The following is a 27,930-nucleotide window of genomic DNA, read 5'->3' on the forward strand; positions in this document are numbered from 1 at the left end:
TCACAGCGCGTCACTCACGCACTTCCGTCGCAGAGCGGAAGGTGGGAAGATGGAGGTGAGTGGCGGTCAGATGAATTAACAGTGAAAAATCCAGGAAATCACTTTGTATGATTTCAAAAGAAGTTATGTGTATAATGGTGCAGAAAATAAGTATTTGGTCACTAGCAAAAGTTCACCTCAATACTTTTTAATGTAAGCTTGGTCGGCAATGACTGAAGGTTTGCACCAGGTTTGTGTACACTGTAGCGAGCAATACAAGGCCACATGGAAAGCAGAGTGAGCATTTATTCCATAACCTTGATACCAGATACCCAAGTCATGCACTAGTTTGGCTTTGGCAGCACTAGTTGGACATTTGGTTGTACTGGTCCAACAAGTCAGGCTTTTTTCCTTGTGCCACTTTAGTACAACTAGTCTGAAAAAGGATTGCACTAGTAGTGCTGAATTCCATACTAGTAAGAATTTATGACACAGTAGTGGTCATTTGATGGTCACATTCAGTCTACTAATAAATTACAGATTGTCTAATTAGTAGTACTAATGAAAGCCAAAATACTAACTAGTGAATACATCACTTGACCTTATTAAGGTTAAGTAATAGTTAAGCCAAAATTTTTACTAGTAATACTATGTGGGTTTCAAACTGTTGGCCAGTTTTACTAGTGAGGTACAAATTGTCCACTAGTGGGGTGAAAATATAACAGGACCATCCTGTGCCTGTGGGATGGGAATTTAAGTGAAAATGACATTATGCTTTATGATTGTCTACCTTCGCGAGGTCATATGAATGACCTCACCATAGTGTTATAGGAAAGTTGCTTTGCACACAACAAGTAATATTATTTGATATGATTGCAAATGTCTTCTCTTTTTTTATAACATTACCACAAACTCAACAATATACCTGAACAGCAACAATACATTCAAGAATCAGCCATAAAACAGAAAGTGCCACAACAGAAGTCTCATCTTACAGTGTGGTACTTCATTTCCGTAATCTCATAACTTGCTACGGCTGCACATATACTAAAATTGGATCAATACAGAGAAGATTTGCATGGCCCCAGGGAAAGGATGAAACGCAATCCCTTGAAGCGCTCTATACTTTTAGTGGTGGCCTAGCGGTTAAGGAAGCGGCCCCAAAATCAGAAGGTTTCCGGTTCGAATCCCGATCTGCCAAGGTGCCACTGAGGTGCCACTGAGAAAAGCACCGTCCCCACACACTGCTCCCTGGGCACATGTCGTGGTGCCCACCGCTCACTCAGGGTGATGGTTAAATGCAGAGGACAAATTTCACTGTGTGCTCCGTGTGCTGTGCTGCTGTGTATCACATGTGACAATCACTTCACCATTAGCATAGCTTATTATTGGTCATCTGTTTTTTTTATCTGGTGCAACTTGGTGCATTTCTTCCCTGCCGGACGTGTGATTTTGGCCATCACTAGTTAGACAGGAGATCACAGTTGATGTTTTAAAGAAATGATTATTGGCTCTATTGGAATCGATGCAGGCGCATGGTCTCAGACAGCAACCATATGGCACACAGTTCTGGGTGTGGTCATGCAGTGTTTTGTACACGATGACTGGGACATTCTGGTGAGAGAAGTGCTGTATGCTGGAAGGTCAAGTTTAAACAGGACTACCTCAGTCTCACCGCCGCATCATACTAATACAGACAAGCAATTAATAACATTCACAGGAGGTAATCTGTCATTTGAGGTTTGGGAATGTTTCAGGCCTGTCTTAAATTTTTTTAATAGTTATATTATTTATATAACTACACCAGGTTCATGGCCATAGAGCCACATGTAATTGCTATTATTTGATATTTTAATAAGTAGCCCTCTTTATTTGTTCCATAGTGAAACGTTGGCTGCGGCGCCATCTCGAGGTCAACTTGTGTAATGGACGGGCAGAATAGATGTGGTTTGTAAAAGACTGGTGAGTGCAAATGGACTGAAAATCCTGATTTGTGCCTTGTGCTGACTAAATGTCCCTACCCCCTCACAAGCTCATTTACATTTACACATGACCCTAAACGCGTTACTGTGTGGCATAATGTGCCTCAACCGGGAAAAAGGATGAAAACACGTTTCATTTTAACCAATGACTGTGAACAGGGGTTTCATTTCTTCTAACAATCCCAAGACATGCAGGTCCAGCGAATTCTAAATTGTGACCTTATGGGTATGGTGATTGTCCTCAGATGAAATGACAGTCCTCAGGGTAGGCATGTGTCCCGGACTGAGTCATGACCTTATCAACGCTCTTCAGTCTGCAGGCATCAGAACTGGTAAGTTTGGTAGTCAACTGATCTGACAATACATTTATTGATTTTTTTTTTTTTGTTTTTTTTTAGTTGCTTCTTACTTAACTGCTTCCTGTAGGAGCGTAGGAGCTCTGGTTTATGTTTTACGTCTCCAGTTCACATATGCACACCTGTGACTGTAACCCTTTTTAACATAACAAGTTAAAATAATAACCCATAAATCATATGCATTTGGAAGCTCGATGGCTTCATTGCATATTGCAAGGAGATGATCAGTCAGGCAAAAGAGAGAGGTGGAGAAGGCTAAATCTCAGGTGTATAGCGAGTTGTATGATACGTTGGACCCTACGGAGGGAGAGAACCATCTGTACCACGTGGCTAGGCAGAGGGACAGCTGGGAAAACTCTGTAAATGTTCTCACATGCAGGGAGAGCAGATGGAGAGATAACTCTGAAGGGCGGATTAATGAAAATGTGGAGTGGTACAGGGAAGATGAAGAATAGAAAGGCATGTAGGTCCAAGTGTACATACCTGTGGAAGCACGTAGGTTTTGGGGACCGATGGTAGTGGAGGTATGACCGGGCGCATAGACAGGAGCTGTATGAGCAAGTCAGGAGTGGAGAGAAGTATGAGGACAGTGTGACAGCAGTGGTGGAGCCTTTTCTTGGTTGCTATGGTGATAAGGTTGGCAGACTATGATGTTTGTGGGCATTGTGAGCTGCAGGTGGAAGAGACCCTGGAAGCAGGATAGGGGTTTATAATACCAGCGATGGAGATGTTGGCACTGATGAGAGGAGGCAGAGATGAAGATGCTGAGATTTAGGAATCAGACCTTCAATTGTGTCCCTTAGCAAGACACGAGTTCATATACTTATACAACTTACCAAACTGCACATTTTACTAACTACAGGGTGGGCCGTTTATATGGATCCACCTTAATAAAATGGGAATGGTTGGGGATATTAACGTCCTGTTTGTGGCACATGTGAGGGGGCAAAAATATGTGAGGGGGCAAACTTTTCATGATGGGTGGTGACCATAGTGGCCATTTTGAAGCCGGTCATCTTGGATCCAACTTTTGTTTTTTCAATAGGAAGAGGGTCATGTGACACATCAAATTTATTGGTAATTTCACAAAGAAAACAATGGTGTGCTTGGTTCTTTCATGGGTTATTTACAAGTTTCTGACCACTTATAAAATGTGTTCAATGTCACCAACCATTCCCATTTTATTAAGGTGTATCCATATAAGTGGCCCACCCTGTATATAGTCACAAGCACATTTCTTACACTTTGGGCAACTGCCACAGATCCATTTATATACATATCTATAATTCCTGCATCCTCTTCTGTATGTGATTAAAACTGTTCACAATCAGCCAAAAATAATGTTCACCCATGAACACTCTGTCTAAATGTATGATAATGAACATGAGGACATTTTTCTTTATTAGTGGAGCATCTGGTCTCAACCAATATTGAAGAACTGGCGCAGAAATGTTCCTTTTCCTACAAGGTCTGTAAATCCAGAATAAAAGTTTACCGTGTGTTCATTACACCCCTTCTAGAACCAGTAGACCCTGTATCCCAACAGATTATTTTTCAGGCTTTGATGGCGGTACGTCGAGTTCTGCTGGCTCAGCATACAGCCTTCCCAGTGTTTGGTTTGGATCTTTATGAAGAATTATTGTGTTCAACAGCCATCCTGTCTACTGGAAATCCAAGGTGAGTTCACAATTCCCATTTCAATGCATCTTATTCTAATTAAAGTGTGGAGACATGTGCAAAGGTCTGGAATAAGAGCAATGATAAGAGCAATGGTAAGTGGTGTTTTTGCGCTTCCAGCTCTTTCATATCCACGATTACCAGGGCAGGATGAACTGAACCGTACATCTGAACTGGTCCAAGTAGAGCCCGACAGAACCTGTGCTGTGAGACCGAGCTGAGTCTTTTCTTGTTTCAGCCTTGATAAGTTGCTGGATTCTGGCCTGTATACTGGAGAGATAACAGAGCTGAGTGGTGGACCAGGAAGTGGCAAGACCCAGGTCAGTACCTTGATGTGTAGACTTTGGTTGTGCGCAGCATAGTTTGACTTCTTCAGTCCTTGTCTAGGTGTGCTTTGGGGTGGCTGTCAACATCTCCTGCAGACTGAAGCACGGTGTGCTGTACATCGATACCAGTGGAGGCATGTCCGCAGGCCGCCTGCTTCAAATGGTTCAGGCCCAAATTCCTGGCGCAGCGGAACAGGTTAGTCCCGTCGGCTCCGCTGTGGTGCGCAGTCACCTCCACATTACACCAGAATGGACTCCGACCTTCTGGTCCTGTAGATGGCGGCGCTGCAACGGATCCACGTCTATAAAGCGCTCGACGCCTTCTCTCTACTGGCCTGTTTACAGGAGTGGAGAGCAGCGGGACTCCAGCTGGTAAGGACAGACGTGCTGTGCTAGTTGGTTACGTGGCCATTTCTCTGCACCCCTTTCTTCTGTCTTCCAGATGTCTGCAGGCAGCTCTGTTAAGGCAGTGCTGGTGGACTCGCTCTCCGCCCTTTTCTCTCACTTGGTAGGAGGCAGGCAGAGTAATGGTGCGTTTTCCATTTAAAATCAGCACGGTGAGGCGGTCATCTGCAGGTCATCTGCAGGCCATGTGGTTTCTGCTTCTCTGTCACAGCAGGTATGTCCATGATGATGCAAGTGGCTGGAGAGCTGAAGCTCCTATCAAAAGACTTTGGTGTAGCTGTACTGGTAGGCAGCTTTTGTACAAATCCAGATTTTTGTTAAGTTTTTAAAGCTCGGTATTTGTCATTAACCAGTGATGTCACAGGTAACCAACCATGTGACCCGGGACAGCAGTGGAGTGTTGAAGTCTGGATTGGGCCATTCTTGGAGTCACGTTCCACATAACCGTGTTCTTCTGCAGAAAGTCGAGAGACCTGGCAGTCACACTTGCCTCAGGGTTGCAGAACTGACCAAATCCTCGCGACAGGTGCGTCATGTGACCACACAGGTCCTACTGCTGCTTCTCAGCACAACACTGAGAATTCTGTTGTTCTGCAGCCTTGCCATCTACAAGAGGAGCTGGACATCAGCTACAGCAAGAATCTAAATCCAGAGAACCAGCCAGTCACATCTTGAATATTTAAACTGGCTGTGGAAGGATTCATCACAAAAGTTTGGTGATGAAAAAATGTCTTTGTTTATTATTATTATTTTTTTATTATTATGGCGGTTTGTTTCTTTCACTTCCAGCATATAAAGGATACGTTTAAAGCACAATGGTTAGTGGTGTTCCTGGCACAACTGGTCAAACAGGTGAACACAATTTTATAATATTTTAACACCTTGGTTCACTTGGGTAAAATATACATTTTAACATGAATTAAGCCTGCGAGAATCGATAGGTCTGCACGTCATACTCGGGCCTGCACTGTATATGTTGTTTCAGAACTTCATTAGTCATAAAATTAATGTTTGTAATGCAATTCAGTAACCCAAGCACCCGTACAGAGCATCTGTTCCCTTGTAGTCCAGGCTTAACTGACCCAAACTATGATATCACGCGGTGAGAAGAGCTTTATTTATTTTACATGCATGCATGTTGAACAGAATGCAGCGTTCACCTTGCGCGTTTTGAATAAATCCGAAAACTGGTCGTACTATTCAGGCTACTTTAATATCCATCTACAGATTTGAATTGATTTTAAGATTGGGGAACTGCCAGGGCCATGGCAACACCTGCAGTTTGTGCACCTTCACTGAAGATTGAAGTTTGATGAATGAAACAAGCCAAACACAGAATTTTGTGGCTAGTGTGAAAAAGTTCTAGCTCAATAAGTTAAGTAAGTCGGATGTTGTTCATTTCTTTATTTTCCCTCTACAATTGTACAGAACAAAAAGATTCAGCTCATAACAAGCAGAAAGGTCCAACTGTATATATTTTGGTTATCAATTAATAAGTAACAAGCAAAACTCCCAGAAACTCTTGACATTTCATGTAATTTTTATCACATTTCAATCAACCCTCAAATTGTACAAATGAAATTTGCGAAAAGAAAACATGCATTCTGGGAGCAACTAATAAAGACCTGCATGGGGTGTTATTTTCAGTGGTCTGTCTTCACATCCATCTCTACATCTTCTTCTGGCGCCATGTCTCCTGGGAGGGTGTCTGTCACAGTCTGTATGAGCTCTTCAATCTGCTCCTCAGTCAGTCTCTCCTCGCTCTCCTCCACCATCTACACACTCACACACACACACACACACACACACACACACACACGCTCTGAGAGTCTACAAAAGTGCTCCAAAGAGTCAAGAATCAGACAGACAGCTTCTCACCAGCTGAATCTCCACGGCTGTCTGAGGTCTGTGGTTGAGCAGCTGCAACTTCTCAGCTCTTCAGACACATGGACAAAACCAGTTACACACATCAATTCCTCTGGAAACACGCATTTTAATCTTTGATCCATGTTCCATTACAGAAGGGCTAATTCACTCAAACAAAAACTACCATGGAGCCCATGTAGAAGATACAGCAGCAGATAATTCAGGACCACTATGGGATGTTCTCTTCTACAAGACTGCATGGATATCTGAAGCTTTAATTCTTTATGACACTAAGGTCTCATTCCAGATCACTCAAAACAGCTTTGTCTCAATTATAAAGTAGCCTGAAATGTCTGACCTGTTTTCTGTCAAAGGAAGACTATATTATACTGAATATTAGTCTTAATTTGGCCTGAACTGCCCAGATGCCCCTGAGGTCCCCTTGGTCAAGGTACCATCCTCACTGGTCAGCCTGTCATGGCTGCCCACTGCTCACTGAGGGTGATGGGGGGACATTTCACTGGGTGCTGTGCTGTGTCACATGTGACAATTACTCACTTTGACTAAGGTGTGATGGACACAGGAAGTAGCACTCACTTGGTGAGCTTGTGGGGGAGCATGGCGTTCAGGAAGTCCTTCACAATCTCGGGATTTTGGAGGTGACATGGCATTTTAGAGAGGTACTTCAAAGTCTACAGTAGAAGAAGTAAGACAGTCCAATCCAACTTCATAAAGCACTTTAAAGCAACCAACACAGGACCAAAGTTCTGTACAGTGAGTTAGGGCAATAAATACATAAAACAAGAAAACAACATGATCAATAAAACCAGCAAAGTTAAAACGTATAAAATCACTAAAAGCGACTCAAATGCAAGCGTCTCATGAGGTGTGCAGAGATGGGTCCCTCACCTCATACATGATGGTGCTGAGGTTCTGCTGGCTGCTGCTGTGCTTGTTCTTCCCGCTTTCCTTCCTTCTCTCCTTCAGGTCTGTAAGCAGCTGATACACCTGCGGCGAGGAGATGGAGAGTGAGGAGGTCTGAGATGAATACCTGGCTTCTGTGGGGATGGTGCGGGTTGCTCTGACCTCATAGTTGCTCAGCATGGCAGCATTGGCATCCCTCCTGGGGCAACAACACAGACGGACATGCAAGATGCTAATTTACTGTACGGTACTTCATATCCACACTGGTGCGCCATGTGAGGTCGCATGAAAACTCCAGAAACTACACGCCTCATGCTTCTATCACATATAAAATCCGATAATAGCCAGAAAATATAGCCATATACTCACACTTCCATGTTGCGCCTGTTAAACTGTCCGGGTGCAGCAGACGGACTGAATACTTCAGTTCCTACTGAATTAGAAAGTTCCTACCAGAAATTATCGTCGTCGTGTCAGACAAATCGACGTCTTCGTTTACCATTTTTTAAAATGCAAATATGTAAATATATGTATGTATATATACATATTTATATATAAGTTAAGGAAGCCGGTTCAGAAGTAATCAGAAGGTTTCCGGTTCGAATCCCGAACCGCCGAGGTGCCACCGGGGTCCCCTAGATGAAGGTATCGTCCCCACACACTTCTCCCCGGGCGCCTATCATGGTTCCCACTGCTCACCAAGGGCGATGGGATAAATGCAGAGGACACATTTCGTTGTGTGCACCGTGTGCTGTGCTGCAGTGTTTCGCAATCACTTCACTTTCACGTAGTGCTGAATGTTCTGCTTTTGTATGGCAGTTGAAGATCTGATTGTGTGAAGTTCTAGCATCTGGTGATTGTGAACACTGAAGCAGTTTGTGCTGATATCTCCACAGTGACACCTACTCAGCAACATTAATATCATCACATTTGTTTCTGTTCTTTGAAATGCAGACGAGCATTGACAATTTCATTTTATTATTCTGACTGTATGAAGCCAGGCTACCTATATGGGCAGATATGGTTCCTGTTGCAGCTCCACCAGTCGTCCAGTTCATCATAACACAGCAAGTTACATTACTTAAAATAAAATCACTTTAATAAGTGCTCAGTATAAATTCACACAAAAACATATATAAAAAATTTGTTGGTTAAAGTAGCCTCCAGTTCAACCACACTCCCACGCACCATATCAGTGGCTCCACCATATCAGTTCTATTCAATAGCTATGGAGGAACAATGAGCTTTAAAAGCATGAACTACATTTCTAATCATACAACTTCATTAACAGCTTCGCAACAGAATATTAATATCAAAAGGCAAATGATGTTTAACTGCTGCATTAATCACTTATGAAAAGACACATATGGTTTAAACAGTCAAAGGAAAAACAGATATGCTCTGATTTAAGAATTTGCAGCATCGTTCAACGTATGTACAACTATGCGATGTATATATACACAAGTCCAGATGTTCAGCCCACTTCCTTCCTTGTACGTCAGAGAGTGTTGACCTCTTCAATCCTCTTCATCTGCCCACCAGTGTTTGCTTCTGTCTGCTCATCCTCATTAGATGAACAGGTCTGGAAAGCTATAGTGGGTACTTGGGTTGGCACGACATGAAACATGATGAATCCCACTGAGATAATGACAAAGGACACCATGTAAAGGCCGGAAAACTGAGGGAAAAGAAAAGACCACAATGAATTAAAGAATAAATTTAACTTCCATTTGTATAAATGAATGTCCACTGGTATAAATATGAACTAAAGGTGAGTGATCAGGACAAAAGGCAAGGGGAGTAGTAGGGTGGTAGTAGCTTAGTGGGTAACACACTCGCCTATGAACCAGAAGACCCAGGTTCAAACCCCACTTACTACCATGGTGTCCCTGAGCAAGAGACCTTTACTTACGTTGTAGTGGAATAGTAAAATGCCGCAGAACAGGCTGAAGAGATCGGCCGTGAGCAGTGAGAGGTTGACCGCTGTTGCGCTGGTCATTTGAATCACCACAGGCATGAGGCTATAGAGTCCGCACATGCACATAGCATAGGCCCCAAATAGCAGATCTGGAAATAAAAAATGAACACTGTGATCATGGTGGGGGGAGAAAATCCAAAAAAAAAAAAAAAAAAAAAAAACAGGGAAACTTTTCACTCCAGACATTTGTAAAATGTAAAAGAAAAGAAATGTCAACATTTGTGTTACTTACAGACTTCAAAATGCCATGTAACTGCTGTTACTGCTTTGGTTTCCAAAATAGATCTATATTAATAGTACATATGAACATAGATTAGACATACACAACAAACATTGCATTATATGTTGAACACATTTTGTAATTAGAAGGAAGGGCAATACAAAATATATCATACATACAAATATTATGTGGTATTTTTATAAGATGATCAAGGTAAGGATGAGTGTAGAATAGAAGGAACACAAGGAACACAGAATGGACTGGCGAGAGAGAGAGAATTCTGGTCACCAGCAATGTATAATATGTACAGTGAGATATTAAACACCCTGTCTGCTTATAAGACATGGTGGATAGACTTAAGTGCTGTATTGTGATAATGCATATCATTGTGATTTTAATAAATATTACACACAAAAAAAGGTCGGGGTTCAAACAAAGCAACAGAAGCAGAAGAAGCATCTGGAAATGTGCACCATACACATCTTTCTACATTTCAAATTTGGAACCAAAAACTAGGCAGAGTATGTTTGTGACACTGGGTTCTGAAGTCAGTGGACATGCAGTTGAGCCCAGTGGAAAAGGGACAGCAACAGATAGAAAAAGAGATAGTAAGAAAGCGATGAACACTTGCTAATCATTTTGTTAAAACTCAAAAGAAAAAAAAAATCTCACAACTGCACTCCGCTTATGAGGGTCCCAAACAGACCAATCATTCCCAAGAACTCCACACAGCTCTGGTTCTTCACAGTGTACTCCTGGCAGACATTGGAAACCGCATAAAGAGTTGCACTTATGAGCACCAAACAATCGCCCAACAGAACATCACTAGCTGCAGACAAACAGACAGAAATACATTTTAGATTGAAACCAAATGGAAAAACACACATTTAAAAAGGTACGATGCTTTTAAATAAAAACAAAGAATGTTTGGTGAAATACGGCTGTCGTATTTACTGCATTTAGCAGAATCCTGCCTGCTCTTGTAATACCATAGTCTACCTCCAGAGGTTATAATGAGTGCGTATAATAATCATCCTGTACACTTTTCCTGGTCATGGATTCAGTCTGAATGGGTCATCATCATCATGTTAGGGCTGTGCAATATGGCATAAAATTCTATCATGATATGAATTGAACTATAGATGGTATATATTGTGGCATATAATTTAACAGTAAATGTAACAGTAAATTGTTTCTGAACACACCCTCTGGTCCCCCTTGTTAAAAACAGGGACCACCACCCCAGTCTGCCACTCCACCGGAATTGCCCCCAATGTCCACGCAATGTTGAGGACGTGTCAACCACGACGGCCCTAAAAATCCATAGGCATGAGATACCCAGGACGTATGAGGTTTTTTCTACTCCAAGGTACTGGAGAGGAGGGTCCGGTCGATCGTTGAATCTCAGATTGAGGAGGAGGCTGAGGTTTTCGTCCTGGCTGAGGGTTGGACTCCACCAGGGCTGCCCTATGTCACCAGTTCTGTTCATGACATACAATGACAGAATTTCTAGGTGCAGCTGTGGTGTGGAGGGGGTCTAGTTTGGTGGCAGGAGAATCTTGTCTCTGCTTTTTGCAGAGGATGTGGTCCTCCTAGCTTCATCAGGCTCGGACCTTCAGCTCTTGCTGGGTAGGTTCGCAGCCGAGTGTGAAGTGGCTGGGATGAGGATCAGCACCTCCAATCACCAAAGTGGAGGAGTTTAAGTATTTCGGGGTCTTGTTCACGAGTGAGGGAAGAAGGGAGCAGGAGATGGACAGGCGGATTGGGGCGGCATCTGCAGTGATGTGGACGCTGAACCGATCTGTCGTGGTGAAGTGGGAGCTGAGCCAGAAAGCAAGGCTCTCGATTTACCGCTAGATCTACGTCCCAGTCCTCACCTATGGTCATGAGCTTTGGTTAATGACCGAAAGAATAAGATCGCGGATACAAGCGGTCATAATGAGTTTCCTCCATAGGGTGCCCGGGCGCAGCTTTAGAGATAGAGTGAGGAGCTCGGACATTCAGGAGGGACTCAGAGTAGAACCGCTGCTCCTCCACATCGAGAGGAGCCAGTTGCGGTGGTTCAGGCATCTGGTCAGGATGTCTCCTGGATGCCTCCCTGGGGAGGTGTTTCGGGCATGTCCTGCCAGCAGGAGATGATATCAGAAATGATATCAGAAATGATATCTCCGGTCTGGTCTGGGAACGCCTTGGGGTCCTGCCGGAGGAGCTGGTGGAGGTGGCTGGGGAGAGGGCTGTCTGGGATTCCCTACTTGGGATGCTGCCTCTGCGACCCGGACCTGGATAAGACGACTGTTTCTGTTTCTATCATGTGTATAGAAAAGGCACTGCAGCGGGAAGCCAGTTAAAATAGGATTTTTTTTTTTTATTCAGTTGTAGAGTTTACATAAAAAAATATTAACAGAAAATATTTCAATAGTATTATGCTTGTTCATATTTTATCATGCAGTCCCAACAGGATTCCAAGATTTTATTTTTGTGATTTTTAAACTCAAAATGACTTTTTTGGCCTCACGCAGGTCACCAAACAGGCTAGGACCACCCTGGTCATTTCAGTGCATGCGGATTACTTTTGAAGGCTTGTTTCATTTGATTTATTGGGATTTGAAGTATTTTTAAGACCTATGGACTCTGGATTTAAAGATTAATGGTCATTTAGTCATGTTATATAAGGACTTAAATTTTGGAAAGTCAAATTTAAGACTTTCTAAGGATCCACGGAAACCCTGCCGTGTGTTCTCACCCATTTTTTAAAACTAATGGCTCGTGCTGAAAGTAGGCGTGGTTTCGCGTAGGTGATTTTCACGGAGCTGATTATACTGGCCTACCGCAGGAATATCAAAATCTCTCCCATTGCATACAGTTTATACTTCACAGTACTATACCATATTATTAGCGTGTGGACGTCCCAGGGTTTTTTTTTTTATTTAGTAATCCATTGAAATTAACATTTTAACAAAAATCATGTTCCACAATCTGTACTGTAATATTGAAATCTTACACAAAGTTGTATTCAGGTGTGAGAAAGTGACATCATTAAATAACACACAAAGAATTCCACAAGTATGAGAGGGGTTATGCCATGTGCGGAAATGGACTAAGCCATTACAGAACGTCTTAACGCAGTCATCAAAGGTATCAATGATGCTCACAAAATTTGCTAAAATTGCTCTGCGAAAACAACGTGAAGTTTAGATTTTAGGGAATCCACAACAATGGTTATTATTTTGGACATTGTCCCCAGTGTAACTGGGAAACCGGGCATGCTTTTCATTATATCTGTGAATGTTCTCAGTCATCCAGGTCATGGTTCTCAAAAATGTTATTTCACTGGCAACTGGACTTGTGATGGAACCTTTACACTGTTCCACCCTTCCATTCCAGAGGGTTCTCAAGTCCAGTTGCCCGTATTTCATTATGGAACTACATGGTTTTTTGCATCTTCAGCATGTACCCATGTGATGTACAACGATGTGGGACCACAATGGAATTATACAGGGTGCCAACCCTGTATATAATGTCCAGGTTAGACGGGACCAACCAGCAGAAGCTCATGTGCTGGTATGACGGGATGAAGCGGAGAAGGCTGGAAGACTCCTGACCAACCGTGGAGAGTTTTAATGTGCTTTTCAGCTGAAACTCTTCTCTCTCCTAACTGGACTGCATGCAGAGCTGCAGCATTAATTGACTACATTTACGTGAGTAATAGCCAAATCAGAGATTTTTGTGGGCATGAACAGCAGAAGCACAGATGTGGAGTTGATCTGGTCTTTTTATTTTTTAAATACAAATATTTCAACTTATTAATATAAATGCAGATTCAGACAAATGTGTGTTCTTAATATTTCTGCATTGTTCTAGTGGGAAAAGAGAAGGTACACAAGAATATCAAGGAGTCACTCAGAACATGTCCTAACTGGGCCTTTCTGAAATCCAGAAGATCTAATAACAAAAAAAAAAAAATAATAATAATGTAAAGTGATTGTCATTGTGATACACAGCAGCACAGCACACAGTGCACACAGTGAAAATTGTATTTAACCATCACCCTGAGTGAGCAGTGGGCACCATGACAGGCGCCCGGGGAGCAGTGTGTGGGGACGGTGCTTTGCTCAGTGGCACCTCAGTGGCACCTTGGCGGATCGGGATTTGAACCGGCAACCTTCCTTTACTGCTATATATTACCCAAAAATATTGAGCGCTTCACGAATTTGCGCGTCATTTGCGCAGGGGCCATGCTAATCTTCTCTGTATCATTCCAATTTTAGTATATGTGCTGCCGAAACAAGAGCACTGCTGCAACAGACAGGGAAGAGAACAAACGTAAAAGTCTTGTCAATCCTTATGTTGCAGGGGTGTCTGAAAAGCTCAAGAGGATTTTCAAACACAACATCCCCCTTCATTTGAAACCTGGCAACACAGGAGACAGAAACTGAAACGCATGGCTCAACACAGAAGAGCCAGCTCTTTACTGCCAGCAACCCTCATTAAAACAGAGGAGGTTACCACCTTCAGGATTCCACAAGGTCTATAAACCTGCTTGTCCGACCAGTCAGACAGACTTGAGAAAGCCCTCTGGAATGGAAGGGAGAAACGTTGAAACGTTGTCAAGTCCAGTTGCCAGTGAAATAACCTGATTTGAGATAACCATGACCTGGATGACTGAGGACTTCACAGATATTCTGCATTACTAATGGGTGGTAGTAGCCTAGTGGGTAACACACTCGCCTATGAACCAGAAGACCCGGGTTCGAATCCCACTTACTACCATTGTGTCCCTGAGCAAGACACTTAACCCTAAGTTGCTCCAGGGAGACTGTCCCTGAAACTACTGATAGTAAGTCACTCTGGATAAGGGCGTCTGATAAATGCTGTAAATGTAAATGTAAATATACTAATGAGCCCATGACAGGCAGGAAGTAAAACAGTGTATGAAAGAAAAGTGGGGAATAATTGTATGACTGCATTCGTTGAGCATTACAAATTACATTGTAATTGTGTGTTTTTTTTCATTAAAGAATGTTGGAAAAATGTAAAACACTTCATTATTAGATCGCCTCCATTCCCACGCTTATAGCAGAGACCAATATAGAAGCGGAACACTAGCTCCTCATCCGCCATGCTGCTAGCATGAATGATATCATTTGAATAATATATTTAGTCTGTTGGTTTGTGGGCACTGTGCAGATCATTATTACCCCCCATGAAATTTAAAAAAATTTTTTAGAAAAGCTTTAGGATATTCAAGATCATATGAATGGTAGTAGTGACTGGTTCAAACCCCACCTCATTGTGTCCCTGGGCAAGACCGTGTCTCCAGGGGGACTTTCTGTCACTACTAATTGTATGGCACTCTGGATAAGGGCGTCATTGATTGTTATCTACAATGGTCACAGGTTTCAAACAGACCTGCACAGTTCATGCTTTGGGTAATCTCATAAAATGGAACTGTAGTGCAACTTGGACAAAAAGCCCTTCCACCTTAAAAATGAATGGTTGGATATTCTTGCAATAGAATATAATAGAAGGAAACAGATTATACTGAATACTCACAAGAACCCTGGTCTCTGCCCGCTATTAGGTCTGCACCAACCATAGCTCCAACCCCTAGCAAGCAAACAGCCACAGAAACAAAATGCATTGGCCTGTAACGTGTCTTCAGGAAGATCCAAGATATGACCATGAGAACTGGAATCACAAAGCAGTCCAGCAGCTAGAGCACAAAACACAAATAAAAAGAACATTACAAATCAAGAGATTTGACAACAAAATCCCAGAGCAGCATTGAGCATGACAATGATTTTTGTACCTGAATACTTGTCAGGGTAGTAAACTGGTACGCCTTCACAACAGTGTAATTTGCCTCCACATCTGTAAATGCCATTAATCCATATTTCCACCACTTTGACTTTAAAACTCCAAAAATACTTTCATCACCTGTAAAACCAAGACAGAACAAAACTTTTTATTATAAAAAGCAACATTGAGAGAAAAAATAATTCTCAGAAGCTGAATGTGATACCTTTTCTGAAGGCAAGTATGGAGGTGTAGATGAGAAGCAGTAAGGTGTAGACTAAGAAACTCTGTAGCATGGGTGTCTCTACACCTCTCTCTGCTAAATACTGGCACGTGACAGCGGTTCCACATATCAGAACGGAAAGAACCTGGCCCAGGCCTATGGTTTTCAAGACGTGCCTGCAAAGCATAAGCTTAGTATTACATACTGACTGTAAAGGTGAACAGCAGATAATGCTTTTCTTTTCACAAGTACTTCAACAGTCAAAATAGATCTTTTTGGAAAAGAACAACTCTACAACTAGTAAGCATGGGGTTGGACCCATAATTTGGGTTTGTGTTGCAGTCAGTGGACCACAGATCCTTGGTAGAGAGAAAAAGGATTTGAACAAATAGCAGCAAATTCACCTTATTGATTAATCAGCTAAGGCAGCTAACTAAAAAAATCTGGCACAACACCAGCACAGCAAAGTAGATATTAAAGTCGATCTTAGGAAATGCTGCAACGCCATATAGAGGAATACATCTGCAAAAGAGATTATTTTAATTTAATTTATATATTCACTCTGTCAGAAAATGACAAAAGATCATACAACTTTCTCTTGAGTCATTATAATACATTGATAATTAAAAGTTTGGGAATCTCTTAGTACTTTTTATATATCTGCATAAATATAACCTAAAACAAATCAGTACTAAAAGTAGAACAACCAATTTAATAAATTAGAGAAAAACATTGATCAGTACTGTATTGAAGAAAAGTATGCAATATTACATATCTGTGACAAAATATTACATATCTATTTCAACCTCTGGGATTATTTACACGGTCAAATGAATTGTTGAGTATCTTCAGTAAACAGGAGAGAGTGGGAGTCTAATCTGATCAGTTTGGGGTGCATCATGGTATTAATAAATATATCAGTCTTTAAATGACAAACACTGATTTGATTTTTTGTATTGATATACTAAGCAATCAGCGATCACCTTGACTCAAGTTCACACACTCTTAACCCATTTTCCACTGATGGGAACAGGTTCTCTGAGTGTTCCTGTTCAGGTGAACCTTTCAGTCATTTAACAAACTAACACGAGCTTGCAGCATTTTGAAAGGATATAAATCAATGCAGGCATTGCATAACGAAGTAAACAATCTGTACCATGTAAAGAGGTATTTCATCTTAGATACAAAGGTCCGAATGGCTGGCCTGTTCGGTCCAGCACAACCAGGGGACTCCACATCAGACTCATTATTATCCATTCTGTTCTGCAAAAGAAGAAAGAAACCATGAGGATCTAATACAGCATGGCAGCATAAGCTCCTAAAGAATTTGAGTCTCAAGTTACTTTTTAAATTTCTTCACAGGGGCTGTGATGGTGTGAATAGCTACACTCCTGCACGCTCTCTCAGATCAGCAAATGAAATGAGACTAAAAATTCCTTCTTCACGTGGTCTCCGATTCCAATCTTCTCTGTTCTCCGTTGTTGTCCCTGGCTGGTGGAACAACCTGCCCTCCTCCACACGACTAGCCGAGACTATCACCACTTTTAAGAAGCAGGTGAAAACCCTCTTGTTCAAAATGTATTACAGAGAAATCTAACACTTACACACGCACATGCGTACACTGCACAAACAATACAAAAATGCATATATACATTATAATTTTTTTCTTCGTCTAGCACTTAATCTCTGAGCATGCTCTTCGCTGACAAGTCTGAGCCTTATCAGGGCTCTTAGTTTGTAAACTCAATATTCTATAGAAATCGAACGAGAATTGCTGGTGTCTTCCTCTTGTAAGTCGCTTTGGATAAAAGCGTTTGCTAAATAAAGTAAAGTAAAGAATATTGTGCCTCTCCTCTGAATAAAAAAGGGTTTGAAGAATAATAAGTCGGTTAGTAGTCAGACTCAGACCTACAACCCAGGATGAAACGCGGGAATCATGCACCATCGAAGCAGGTTGGTTTGCTTCCATCACCAGTCACATGATTATATGATTACTTTCTCTGACCTCCTGTATAAAGAAACGTCCAATAAAATGTTTGGGTGCTGATCCAAAAAAGCCATTTAAAGTGAAGTGATTGTCACTTGTGATACACACAGCACAGCACATGGTGCACACAGTGAAATGTGTCCTCTGCATTTAACCCATCACCCTTGGTGAGCAGTGGGCAGCCATGAGAGGCGCCTGGGGAGTAGTGTGTGGGGACGGTTCACAAGTCCTACTGCAATGCTTCCTGTTGCTATTCTGAATGCTGCCGTGCCAGTGACATGGTAGACTCTACATAATTCATAATCTCCCAACAAATACTGGAACATCAGATCAATGGGTAATTTAGGGACTCGACCAAACATGAAATAAAATGTTCTGTTCATCTCATATGCTATGAAATTAAAAGTCACGGTCAACCCTGGCTTGGTCATAATGCAAGTGAGCAAGTTATTATCGGTTCGCACTGTGAATTCTAATCTGTGTGCTGGATAATTAGCACGACTGATTATAATATATTTCCTAAGTATGCGGTGTTACATACCAACTGGAAACCCGTGTGTGCATGACAAAATCTCACAGTAGGGGGCAGAATCTGCATTTATTCCATATCAGCAACTAGTGGCTCTTTGTATAGTTAGTTCAAACAAGCGTTGCACCCCCCCCCCCCCCCCCGTGCGCCACTCTCACTCTCTGAATCTGGAACACCCTTTATCTAAAATGGATTAAATTAATTTTCCCCTCAATTTTACACATGCCGCCACATAATGCAAATAAAGTTTTTGGCACATTTATTATTCAGTCTTTGCTCAATTACAGACTCAAGTCTTTTTGAATGATGCAACAAGCTTTTCATCCAGGAAGTCATCTTGTTGCAGTCATCCTTCCCTCTATCCTGACTAGTCTCCCAGTTTCTGCAGCTGAAAAACATCCCCACCACCATGCTTTACTGTAGGGATGTATTGGCCAGATTTGTGCCTTCAGACAATCCTACAGACATTTCCTTTGATTCCTTGCTTAGTTCGTGCTCTAACATGAACGGTCAAATGTGGGACTGTAAATAGACAGGCATGTCTTTCCAAATCCTATCAACTTTTGGCAACTCAGCTGCAGAAACATCTCGATGATCAGAGGAATCAGGATGCAAATGAGCTCATTTTAGAGCTTCATGGCAAAGGCTATGAATACTTATGTACATGTGCTTTCTCGGGTTGTTTCTTTTTAACAAATTTGCTAAAACCTCGAGCAAACTTTTTCACGTTATGCGTGTTGTGTGTAGAATTCTGAGAAAAAATTAATTTAATCCATTTTGGAATAAGGCTGGGTCAATCACTTCACATTGCTTACCACAACGTTTAAAAAATATTTAACAAATCCATGTGAACCCCCTGGCCAGTTAACACATATGAGCGCAGATTAGAGCCATTTCAGACCAATGTGGAAGTTTGGCGAGGTTATAGCAGTGTCTGAGTGTCCCGAGCTATTTAATTAAGGGTGGTGCACAGAGGTGATTTTAACCACGGCCTTTTTTTGTGCTGAGCAAGGCTGCAAGAACAGCGCTTTAACTGCAATTACTGAGGGAAGTGCCAGCCCTGCCATATGGTCTGCAACTGGCTTTAGATTCTGACTGCAGGTTGCAGAGGTGGTATTTAATATTTGCCCAGGGAGGCATCGTGGTGGGGGTAGCATCACGGTCAGGCATGTGCCCATGCTGTCCTGGCATCATGATCGCATGGCATCCTATTGGTTTTCTCTTCTTCGTTTGCGGGGAGTAAGGGCCACAGAGCATTTCACATGGGAACTGTGCATTGCCATACTTTTACACACAAAAAATATAGTTTAAAAGCTCTGGGCCACTGAAAACGCACTTGTTAAAGGTAAAATAGGATGTATAGAAATAGTACCAACTAATTCTTTTCTGGCCCAAAACATTTTTTCACTGTAAAATTGAACTGGGATCGTTGCTCATGTGCACATAGATTAATGATGAATATGGTTATTTCCATGTAGAATAAATAGAATTTCCGCCTGCTGAGCAGTATTTAAGGTTGAATAAGGAGCTAACTGAGGCGTATTTGTGTACCCAGTCCCCACAGACTGCCCCCGAACGTGTGCCTGCTGCTGCGGGGCTGAAGTCTCACACCTGTCTAAAAGGGAGGGGGCCGGTGCTTCCAAATAACGCACATTTTATGGGTTTTGTGAAATTGCAGAAAAAAAATACAAATTGAATCTGAGCACTAAAGTGTCTGTTCATTTACATTGGGGTGATCCTCGTGTCGGAAGATGGGATTTGATACCGGAGTGTAAATTTAACACAGATGGAAGATGGACAAAGCCCTGTATATGGTCCTGTATATTGGCAGGGAGACAGGAAAATAGCAGTCTTACCACCTCTGGGGGTATGGAGGGTTGTTTAGGATGCCTAACTGGTTAACCCGCCTGCGTGGATCTTCATGATGGGGTGGTCCACCGGTCTCTGGTGACCATCCAGATGCTCCTGGACTTCTCTGTTGAATACAACACAGTGCATGACCTCCTCAGTGCCTATATCCTCAACGCATCTTCCCGTCCTGCAGAAACACTCAACAGCTATATCACTGGCTTTATTTACCATGATTATTTATCATTTTTGTCCACTGCTGTCTCCACAGACTGTGGAAGAGTGTTAGACTAGTTTGGCAAAGGAAACAAGTTCAATGAAATTCTGTTTCAGAATGTCAAATGTCAAATTTCAAATGCCATTTCTTCCTCAGTATGAAACATTTGCATAATGTCCATTCATTATGACTTAAGTAAGTTGACTTAACTAGTGAACTAATAAAACTTTTTAAACAGAGACCAGGGGCAGTGGTGGCCTAGCGGTTAAGGAAGCGGCCCCGTAATCAGAAGGTTGCCGGTTCGAATCCCGATCCGCCAAGGTACCACTGAGCAAAGCACCGTCCCCACACACTGCTCCCCGGGCTGCTCACTCAGGGTGATGGGTTAAATGCAGAGGACAAATTTCACTGTGTGCACCGTGTGCTGTGCATCACATGTGACAATCACTTCACTTTATTATTATTACTTATGTGAAGACTAGTTCAGGCCAAATATCCACTAGTGCAAGTAGTTCAGACTTTGGCACTACTGCAGCAAACAGCCTCACTGGTGAAAACCTGGTTCCAACTTGTGGCACAAATACGAGTGTTTTTTGGTCTAGTGCTGCCAAACCCAAGAAAAAGAACAACTCGGATATCTGATATCAAGGATATGGAATACATGCTCACGCAGCTTTCCACAACATCCACATGACATAGATTTGCTTGGTTTAATATCTTAGTGGTACAGATTGCTACTTTTTAGGAGATGCTGCATTTTAAACAGTTCCTGAGATCCCGCTGGTGGACACTCATTCACTTATTTCCCCCCAATCAATCAATTAAATAGTTCAATGCGGCATGAATTCTAAAAACTGGAAATTAAAACAATAAATACATAGCAAACATGGTGCAACTCCCTGTGATGTTACTGTAAAACAACGGACGCATGCAGAATCATTTTACCAAATGCAGTATTCATCCAAACGATCGCCCCCCTCCTTCTCTCCAGAACATTCAGAGATCAAGCTTTAAGCCTGGAAGAGTTTTTACAAGCTTCATACACAGAGGGACTCATGCACAGGTAACAGGGGAATTTGAAATAAATGATTTAACATCACCACACAGCACAACATCACAATTTTTAACTTGTTGTCTTGATGCTCAGCAAGTTTGGTGTAAATTTAATGTGGTAATGAGCTAAGCATGAGAGTTTATATGTGTGTTATCACATCTCAATGTAAAAAATAAATAGTTATGCATTTTAGCTAATAAACTTGGAAATGTGTTCACACATGGTGACCCAGTTTGGGGTATATTAATTAAACTTTATTCATTGTATAAAAAAAAAAAAAAAAAAAAAAGTATTTGCTCCAAAAAAAAATCACAACTTGTACCTCGCATTTGAAATATCAAAGCATGTTCACCAAATTTCATGTTAATCTGATGAACGACGTACAGGCAGAACAGTAGAAAGTGCAAAGTGGCACTTTATCTCTTGACAATTGGTGACGCTGTACCAATGTGTCAATTCATATATGGATATAATTATGGTGCGAGACTGAAGTTTCCATCTCAATTAGTATAATTTATTATTTTATTTCCCAACAACAGACAGGTAAATTTGCCATTTTAAGACTGGGAATCTTGGCTTCCGGTGCTGCAGTTTGGTGTGCTTGGTGTGAGCTGGTGTTACTTCTAAGGACTTCCTAAATTCACCAAAAGCGTAAATTATGGCTCCCTCACTAATCCCCGGTGCAGCGTGTGAACTGTACAGATTGACTAACTCCGTCAGTGGCGAGAAATGTACCTGCAGAACGTGTAGAGAAGAGCTGAAATGACGGAGAAAATAGCCGAGCTAGAGGGGCGCATCCGAAATTAATATTTAATTATGGAGTCAGAAGTTTTAATCGACTCGTTTCCAGCCCAGTCAGCCGGTGAGTGTGTCTAGCCCGGCGCCGGTACCAGCAGGGCAGTTGGGTGACTGCTCGGCTACCGGGGCGACCCGCCAAGCTCCCCCGCCACCAGGCCACCACACACCGGTCCGCGTTCAGAACATCTTCTCCCCCTCAGCGAGGAGTCCACCGACTCCACAGTTAGAAACGTGAGGATACCGGCACCAGCGAATAAAACCCTGTGTTAGAACCAAAAAACAAGACCAGGCAGCAGACAGACCGGCTAAACCGAGCATCTGCCATTTGCGTAGAGCCGCAACCCAGCGTGTACAATATTGACACTGTGTCTGTACCTCGCTCTATTAAAACAAGAGATTCTACAAGAAACATTAATAATAAAACTCATATATATGCTGACACTGTGTCTGTTCCACGGACTGGGCGGGGTGTCTGTTTCAGCAACTTACTACCCGTTACTATCACTCCTTCTGAACGTTCCACCAGCACCCCCGGCATAAGAATAGGATTATTACATTTTAGATCCATTACACCTAAAACGCTCATTGTCAATGAAATGATTACAGATCAGGGGTTCGATGTACTGTGCCTGACCGAAACTTGGTTAAAACAAAACGAATTTGTAGCATTAAACGAGTCTAGTCCTCCTGGATACAGCTATGTACACCAACCTCGCTTAACTGGAAGAGGAGGTGGCGTCCCAGTAATTTATAAGGATAACCTCGGTATTACTCATAAACCCGGACAAGGATTTAACTACATTTACATTTAAGGCATTTGGCAGACTTCAAGTTACCATCGATGAAGAAATCAATTCTAGTTCATACAATCTTTTATTCACTCTGTTCTAGTTTCTATACAGAAGTCAGACAATAAGAAGGTTACAAGTTCATCTAAATCTTCTCTAAAGAGGAAGGTCTTGAGCTGCCGTGTGAAGGTGCTCAGTGACTGAGCTGGAAGTTCATTCCACCACCGAGGGGCCAAGACGGAGAAGAGTCTAGATGAGCGTCTTCCTTTTACCTTCAGAGATGGAGGGACCAGGCGAGCAGTACTGGAGGCTCGGAGTATACCAGGTTCAGTGCGAGGTGTAATAAGGGCTGTGAGGTAGGATGGTGCTACTACATGTTTGGCTTTGTAGGCCAGCATCAGTATTTTGAACCTGATGGTGCAGCTACTGGGAGCCAGTGGAGGGAACGTAGCAGAGGGGCGGTGTGGAGAACTTAGGAAGGTTGAAGATCAGTCGTGCTGCAGCATTTTGTATTAGTTGTAGAGGTCGGATGGTAACTCTATACCAAAATAACCCATTTAGTCTTGCAAAATAAAAACCATAAGTTCATTCGGTTGATTATTATTTATAGACCCCCTGGACCTTACTCTGAGTTTCTTAGTGAATTTAGCATGGACATTTCAAATAAAATGGAAGGAGAGCCTCCTTAACTATAATACGTCTCTTAGCGCGGCTCGATCAACGTATCTGTCCTCATTAATAGACAAGAACTAAAATAATCCCGGATTCCTGTTTAAAACTATAGCCAAACCAGGAATAAGACAGAAACGGATACTACCACTCAATATCATCATAGTAGCGATGATTTTATGAATTTCTTTAATACTAAAATAGTTACGAATCGAGACAAGATTAAAAGCACAACAAACAGCTCTGTCAATATTTCTATGGAAAATAATCTTCAAATATTTAACCACCGATTAGAACGCTTCAACCTCCTTAAAGAGCATGAACTAATTAAACTAATCTCATCATCAAATCAATGTACTTTGGATCCGCTTCCTACAAGTTTTCTTAAACAAGTAGAACCCGATATTCTAAATTCTATCCTCAAAATTGTTACCTCGTCGCTTAGCACCGGCCACGTACCAAGTTCGTTCAAGGTAGCAGTCATTAGACCCCTGACTAAAAAGCCGGATCTTGATCGCAGTCAGCTTTCAAATTATAGACCGATATCCAACCTTCCGTTCATATCAAAAATCTTAGAAAAAGTTGTAGCCCAGCAGCTGAGCGCATACCTAGACTGTAACAATATCCACGAAGTATATCAATCAGGATTTAGACCTCATCATAGCACTGAGACAGCGCTGGTTAAAGTGGTTAATGACCTGCTGTTGGCCTCTGATCAGGGGCGCATCTCGCTGCTTGTCCTGCTTGATCTGAGTGCAGCGGTCACGCTCTCAATACACAATGCATTTATTACATCAAGATTAGATTAATGCAACTCCAGCTAGTTCAGAATACTGCAGCCAGAGTTCTAACTAGAACTAGGAAATTTGACCACATCACCCCAGTCTTACAATCACTGCACTGGTTACCCATCAAATTTAGGATTGACTACAAAATCCTACTTTAGTCCTATAAAGCTCTAAATGGTCTCGCTCCACCTTACCTGAGTGAACTCTTAGTTATTTGACCCTTCAATCAATGGGTGCAGGGTCACTACTGGTACCCAAAGTACAGAACGTCACAGCTGGGAGAAGATCCTGCTCATATAGAGCTCAGCAGTTGTGTCAGTGTCCGGGACTCATACACAGTCTTAGTGTTTAAATCTAAACTGAAAATACATCTGTTTTCTTTGTTAAAGTCCCAGACACAGTGTCAATTATAGGGCTGCAACTAACGATTATTTTAATAATCGATTAATCTGTCGATTATTTTTTCGATGACTCGTAATCGGATAAAAAAAAAAAAACAAGAAAAGCATTCATTTCCAACCCTTTATTCAAAAACAAAACCAAAATCTTTAGAAAGTGCACAAACATGTTGCTCCTTGAGCTGTTATAATAATAATAAAATAAAAATTGACTAACACATGCTTTACATCTGCCAAATATAGACTTTTTTTTAAAATAAAGTGCCACCTGAGCTGCCAGAACGATAAATAATTTATAAAAAAAATAAAGAACAATACAAATCAGAAAATTTAACAGGATTTGTTTGAACTTGTCAGAACTTGTTCTCTACACTACACTGCAGATGCACACACTCGCAGACGCACACACTCACAAACTCTCACACTGACACACACACACTTTTCTAACTTAGTAGTTTTGTCCTGATTTCAGTCCAAATCTCTCAAAAAATCTTAAATCAAGATACATTTACTAGACACATGAAATAGCATAAGAAATTGTCTTGTTTTCTGATAAAACATCTCAAAATTAAAATTGTTTAAAATAAGCAAAATTATCTGCCAATGGGGTAATAAAACTAAATGAGATATAATCTCAAACAGAAGTTTGAGATTAAGCATCACTTAATTTTCTCATGCCATTTTTCTTGTCTAGTAATCTTGATTTAAGATTTTTTAGATATTTGGACTGGAAACGTCTGCCAAATAAAGTAAAGTAAAGTAAACGAGACAAAATTACTAGGTAAGAAAAGCTTTTATTGCAGTGTAGCTATACATGACAACAGATTGAAAAATGAATGGTCCAAAAAAGGCTAGTGAATAAAAACATGTCTTTAGTCTTTTAATGCAAAGTAACTATAGCGCCCCTGCTTTACTACTGTTATTAACGCGCTAACGCTAACTTGTCATGCTTGTCAAGCTGGATGACGGGTAAACATTTACATTTACAGCATTTATCAGACGCCCTTATCCAGAGCAACTTACTATCAGTAGTTACAGGGACAGTCCACCTGGAGCAACTTAGGGTTAAGTGTCTTGCTCAGGGACACAATAGGCGAGTGTGTTACCCACTAGGCTACTACCACCCTCCGTCGTCCAGAACAGTCTGAACGCTGTTTCATCCCCCCTCCACACCTGTAGGTGGCGCTGTAAGTCCCCGTCTAGTTCTCCTCCACGGCGAGTTAAACACCAGCACCAGGGACATTATGTTCCTCACTTCAAAACGGAACAAAAGTAGGATTCTGTAGTGACGTCCCCTGCTGCTGAACTCCCTTCCTCCTCATTAAACACGCGTTTCAGGTGCAGGATCATTGCCGTGGTCCCGTGCCGTGCCATGTCGCTTTTGCATATTATCGCGCAGATTTCTCTGCCTCCGCCATGTATCTGTCCTCTACCTCCGCTTGTTTTTTTTTATTTTTGCTCCGCGCTGTCTATGAGGCGCCAAATTCAGCTAGTATGTGTGCGCGAGAGAGACCGAGTGTGTTCACTCCGCGCTCAAATAAAGTTTTTTTTTAAATTATCAAACGTCTCCGCGTCGCGCGACATAACGAATCGATTAGGAAATTCGTTGCCAAATCTTTTAGTAATCGATTTTTATCGATTCAATCGATTCGCTGTTGCAGCCCTAGTCAATTATTAAGTCCACTTTATCACACAGTCCCCCTGTTAGACACAGACAGAGTTAAATTCACCCTAGTTAGGCTGTCCTAGTTAGGGTACCGGGCCACTGTAGCACCAATATACCGCTATAACCACATATTTCAGTATCGGTCGTACGATGCCACCGTCTGCCGCTGCTTCTGTTTGTTTTTCTCCGAGACACGGAATCAAGCGTCCAGACTACTGGCAGACTCCAGTGTAGAGACCAGCAGATAAATCCTGGTTCCTGACAACTGCTAAACAAGGACATACCATGAAACAAACCAGAGGGTCACCACAGCCACCACCACCGTTACAACTACAGCTTCAGGGATCTTCAAGTGGACCAGTAGCATCATAATGGACAAGTAATCTACACCATGACACTGGACTACAATTTGGACTTCTCCACCTCTACAACTGAAGGACTTATTTTCTTTCTTATTGGACAATCATCAACCCGGCACTGACACCACTTGCAGACTCACTCTACCCTGGAAGGGGGTCCCTCTCTGTATCACTCCTTCCCAACATTTCTTCCTTTCTTTTTTCTCTCTCCTAGAGTTCTTTTGTGTGGAGTTTTTCCTTGTGTGCAGAAGGGTCAAGTGTGGGGGGGGTGTCAACTGCAGGGCCTGTCAAAGCCCATTAAAACATACTGTATGTGATTGGCCTATATAAGAAATAAATGTTATTGAATCTATGTTTTATTGTCAGGCCAAATTTGGAGTCAATTGGACACATGGTCTGGAATCCTAGTTTCAAATTCCTTTTTATGATACTATCAATCCAGATGATCTCACTCTGTTGGGTGAAGTTATTGCACATGCATATTCATTCTGGTGGCAGTACTGAAAGTGTATGTATACCAGAAGAGGTCAAACGTGTCTATGTGCAAGCTTTGCATAAATTATAATTTAAATAAACTTGAGTCTGCAAGAAGGAGAGGAAAGATAATAATCGTTTAAAAAAAAACAAAAAAAACAATGGGGCTTTGCATCTTCGGTTCTCGGGCCCTAATAATGAATTAAAATACACATTGAAATATCACAATTTATTTAATTTGGCCGCATCTAACGCTGATCTAGTCATTATTAGTCATTAAAACACACACGTGCACAGCCCGCTCACAGTTGGTCAGTAACAGCGACACCAACCGAACTTCTCTAAAGCCGAGGCTGTGATGGAATAAATTCATTCTGGGCAAACAGGCAACAGGTCTGGCTATTCAGAAGACAACAGGGGCTACACGTGTCTCCTGTTCCCACGTTCAGCGGGGAAATTCCCGCAAGGACGAGTCCGAGATCAAAAGAAAGCGCTCACCTGGCAGGGATGGTTCCGAGACGAAAGGAGCAGCGGGGATGCACATCTTTCCTCCTTCTACATTTCCCAGCAGAAGGAAACAGTTGTGGAGAGGCGGGGTAACACAGCCGCCAGGTGTTAAAATA

The 27,930-nt window shown here is 42.0% G+C and overlaps 3 protein-coding genes and 2 non-coding genes across 11 annotated transcripts; 2 read left to right on the forward strand and 3 right to left on the reverse strand.

Moving 5' to 3' along the window:
* Window positions 1–5,917, forward strand: rad51d (RAD51 paralog D). 5 transcript variants are annotated; one of them, XM_028982527.1, is made up of 12 exons: window positions 10–55; window positions 1,863–1,941; window positions 2,207–2,293; window positions 3,724–3,785; window positions 3,864–3,994; window positions 4,233–4,314; window positions 4,382–4,516; window positions 4,597–4,692; window positions 4,763–4,850; window positions 4,937–5,010; window positions 5,090–5,251; window positions 5,323–5,917. In XM_028982527.1, exons 3-12 carry the CDS (start codon window positions 2,212–2,214, stop codon window positions 5,398–5,400), a joined length of 990 nt encoding a protein of 329 aa, XP_028838360.1. In that variant the 5' UTR covers window positions 10–55; window positions 1,863–1,941; window positions 2,207–2,211; the 3' UTR covers window positions 5,401–5,917. The 5 variants fall into 5 exon arrangements, with proteins under 5 accessions (XP_028838361.1, XP_028838360.1, XP_028838362.1 ...); XM_028982529.1 differs by having other exon boundaries at window positions 4,940–5,010; XM_028982530.1 differs by having other exon boundaries at window positions 3,876–3,994.
* LOC114793236 (U6 spliceosomal RNA) lies at window positions 1,007–1,109 on the forward strand. Its single transcript, XR_003750226.1, has one exon. It is a non-coding gene; the product is annotated as a U6 spliceosomal RNA (small nuclear RNA).
* A 197-nt stretch (window positions 5,918–6,114) lies between the features above and the next one.
* crcp (calcitonin gene-related peptide-receptor component protein) lies at window positions 6,115–7,928 on the reverse strand. The gene is made up of 6 exons (XM_028982535.1): window positions 7,885–7,928; window positions 7,678–7,714; window positions 7,501–7,599; window positions 7,189–7,283; window positions 6,604–6,661; window positions 6,115–6,500 (listed from the first exon to the last, which is right to left on the reverse strand). The coding sequence occupies exons 1-6, from the start codon at window positions 7,890–7,892 to the stop codon at window positions 6,369–6,371; spliced, it is 429 nt and encodes a 142-aa protein (XP_028838368.1). The 5' UTR covers window positions 7,893–7,928; the 3' UTR covers window positions 6,115–6,368.
* Window positions 7,929–8,596: 668 nt separating this feature from the next.
* On the reverse strand, window positions 8,597–27,890 carry LOC114791939 (solute carrier family 35 member F2-like). 3 transcript variants are annotated; one of them, XM_028982524.1, is made up of 10 exons: window positions 27,806–27,890; window positions 20,105–20,223; window positions 16,889–16,990; window positions 15,736–15,908; window positions 15,523–15,650; window positions 15,267–15,426; window positions 10,386–10,542; window positions 9,726–9,778; window positions 9,428–9,582; window positions 8,597–9,193 (listed from the first exon to the last, which is right to left on the reverse strand). In XM_028982524.1, the coding sequence occupies exons 3-10, from the start codon at window positions 16,987–16,989 to the stop codon at window positions 9,014–9,016; spliced, it is 1,107 nt and encodes a 368-aa protein (XP_028838357.1). In that variant the 5' UTR covers window position 16,990; window positions 20,105–20,223; window positions 27,806–27,890; the 3' UTR covers window positions 8,597–9,013. The 3 variants fall into 3 exon arrangements, with proteins under 3 accessions (XP_028838357.1, XP_028838359.1, XP_028838356.1); XM_028982526.1 differs by having other exon boundaries at window positions 8,597–9,153; window positions 16,889–16,995; XM_028982523.1 differs by having other exon boundaries at window positions 16,889–16,995.
* LOC114793233 (U6 spliceosomal RNA) lies at window positions 13,901–14,007 on the reverse strand. Its single transcript, XR_003750224.1, has one exon. It is a non-coding gene; the product is annotated as a U6 spliceosomal RNA (small nuclear RNA).
* Window positions 27,891–27,930: the final 40 nt, after the last annotated feature.

Source organism: Denticeps clupeoides, chromosome 6 (genome assembly GCF_900700375.1).
Source record: "Denticeps clupeoides chromosome 6, fDenClu1.1, whole genome shotgun sequence".
Lineage (NCBI taxonomy): Eukaryota > Metazoa > Chordata > Actinopteri > Clupeiformes > Denticipitidae > Denticeps > Denticeps clupeoides.

Coding starts and splice junctions, on each gene's coding strand:
- rad51d (XM_028982528.1), top strand. CDS start 2,212: ATGACAGTCCTCAGGGTAGGCATGTGTCCCGGACTGAGTCATGACCTT. Junction 4,851..4,936: donor AGGAGGCAGGCAGAGTAATG/GTGCGTTTTCCA, acceptor TCTCTGTCACAG/CAGGTATGTCCATGATGATG. Junction 5,011..5,089: donor ACTTTGGTGTAGCTGTACTG/GTAGGCAGCTTT, acceptor GTGATGTCACAG/GTAACCAACCATGTGACCCG.
- crcp (XM_028982535.1), bottom strand. Junction 7,600..7,677: donor CCATGCTGAGCAACTATGAG/GTCAGAGCAACC, acceptor TCCTCGCCGCAG/GTGTATCAGCTGCTTACAGA. Junction 6,501..6,603: donor CAGCCGTGGAGATTCAGCTG/GTGAGAAGCTGT, acceptor GTGAGTGTGTAG/ATGGTGGAGGAGAGCGAGGA.
- LOC114791939 (XM_028982524.1), bottom strand. CDS start 16,989: ATGGATAATAATGAGTCTGATGTGGAGTCCCCTGGTTGTGCTGGACCG. Junction 15,909..16,888: donor ATGAAATACCTCTTTACATG/GTACAGATTGTT, acceptor TATGCTTTGCAG/GCACGTCTTGAAAACCATAG. Junction 10,543..15,266: donor GGGCAGAGACCAGGGTTCTT/GTGAGTATTCAG, acceptor GTTTGTCTGCAG/CTAGTGATGTTCTGTTGGGC.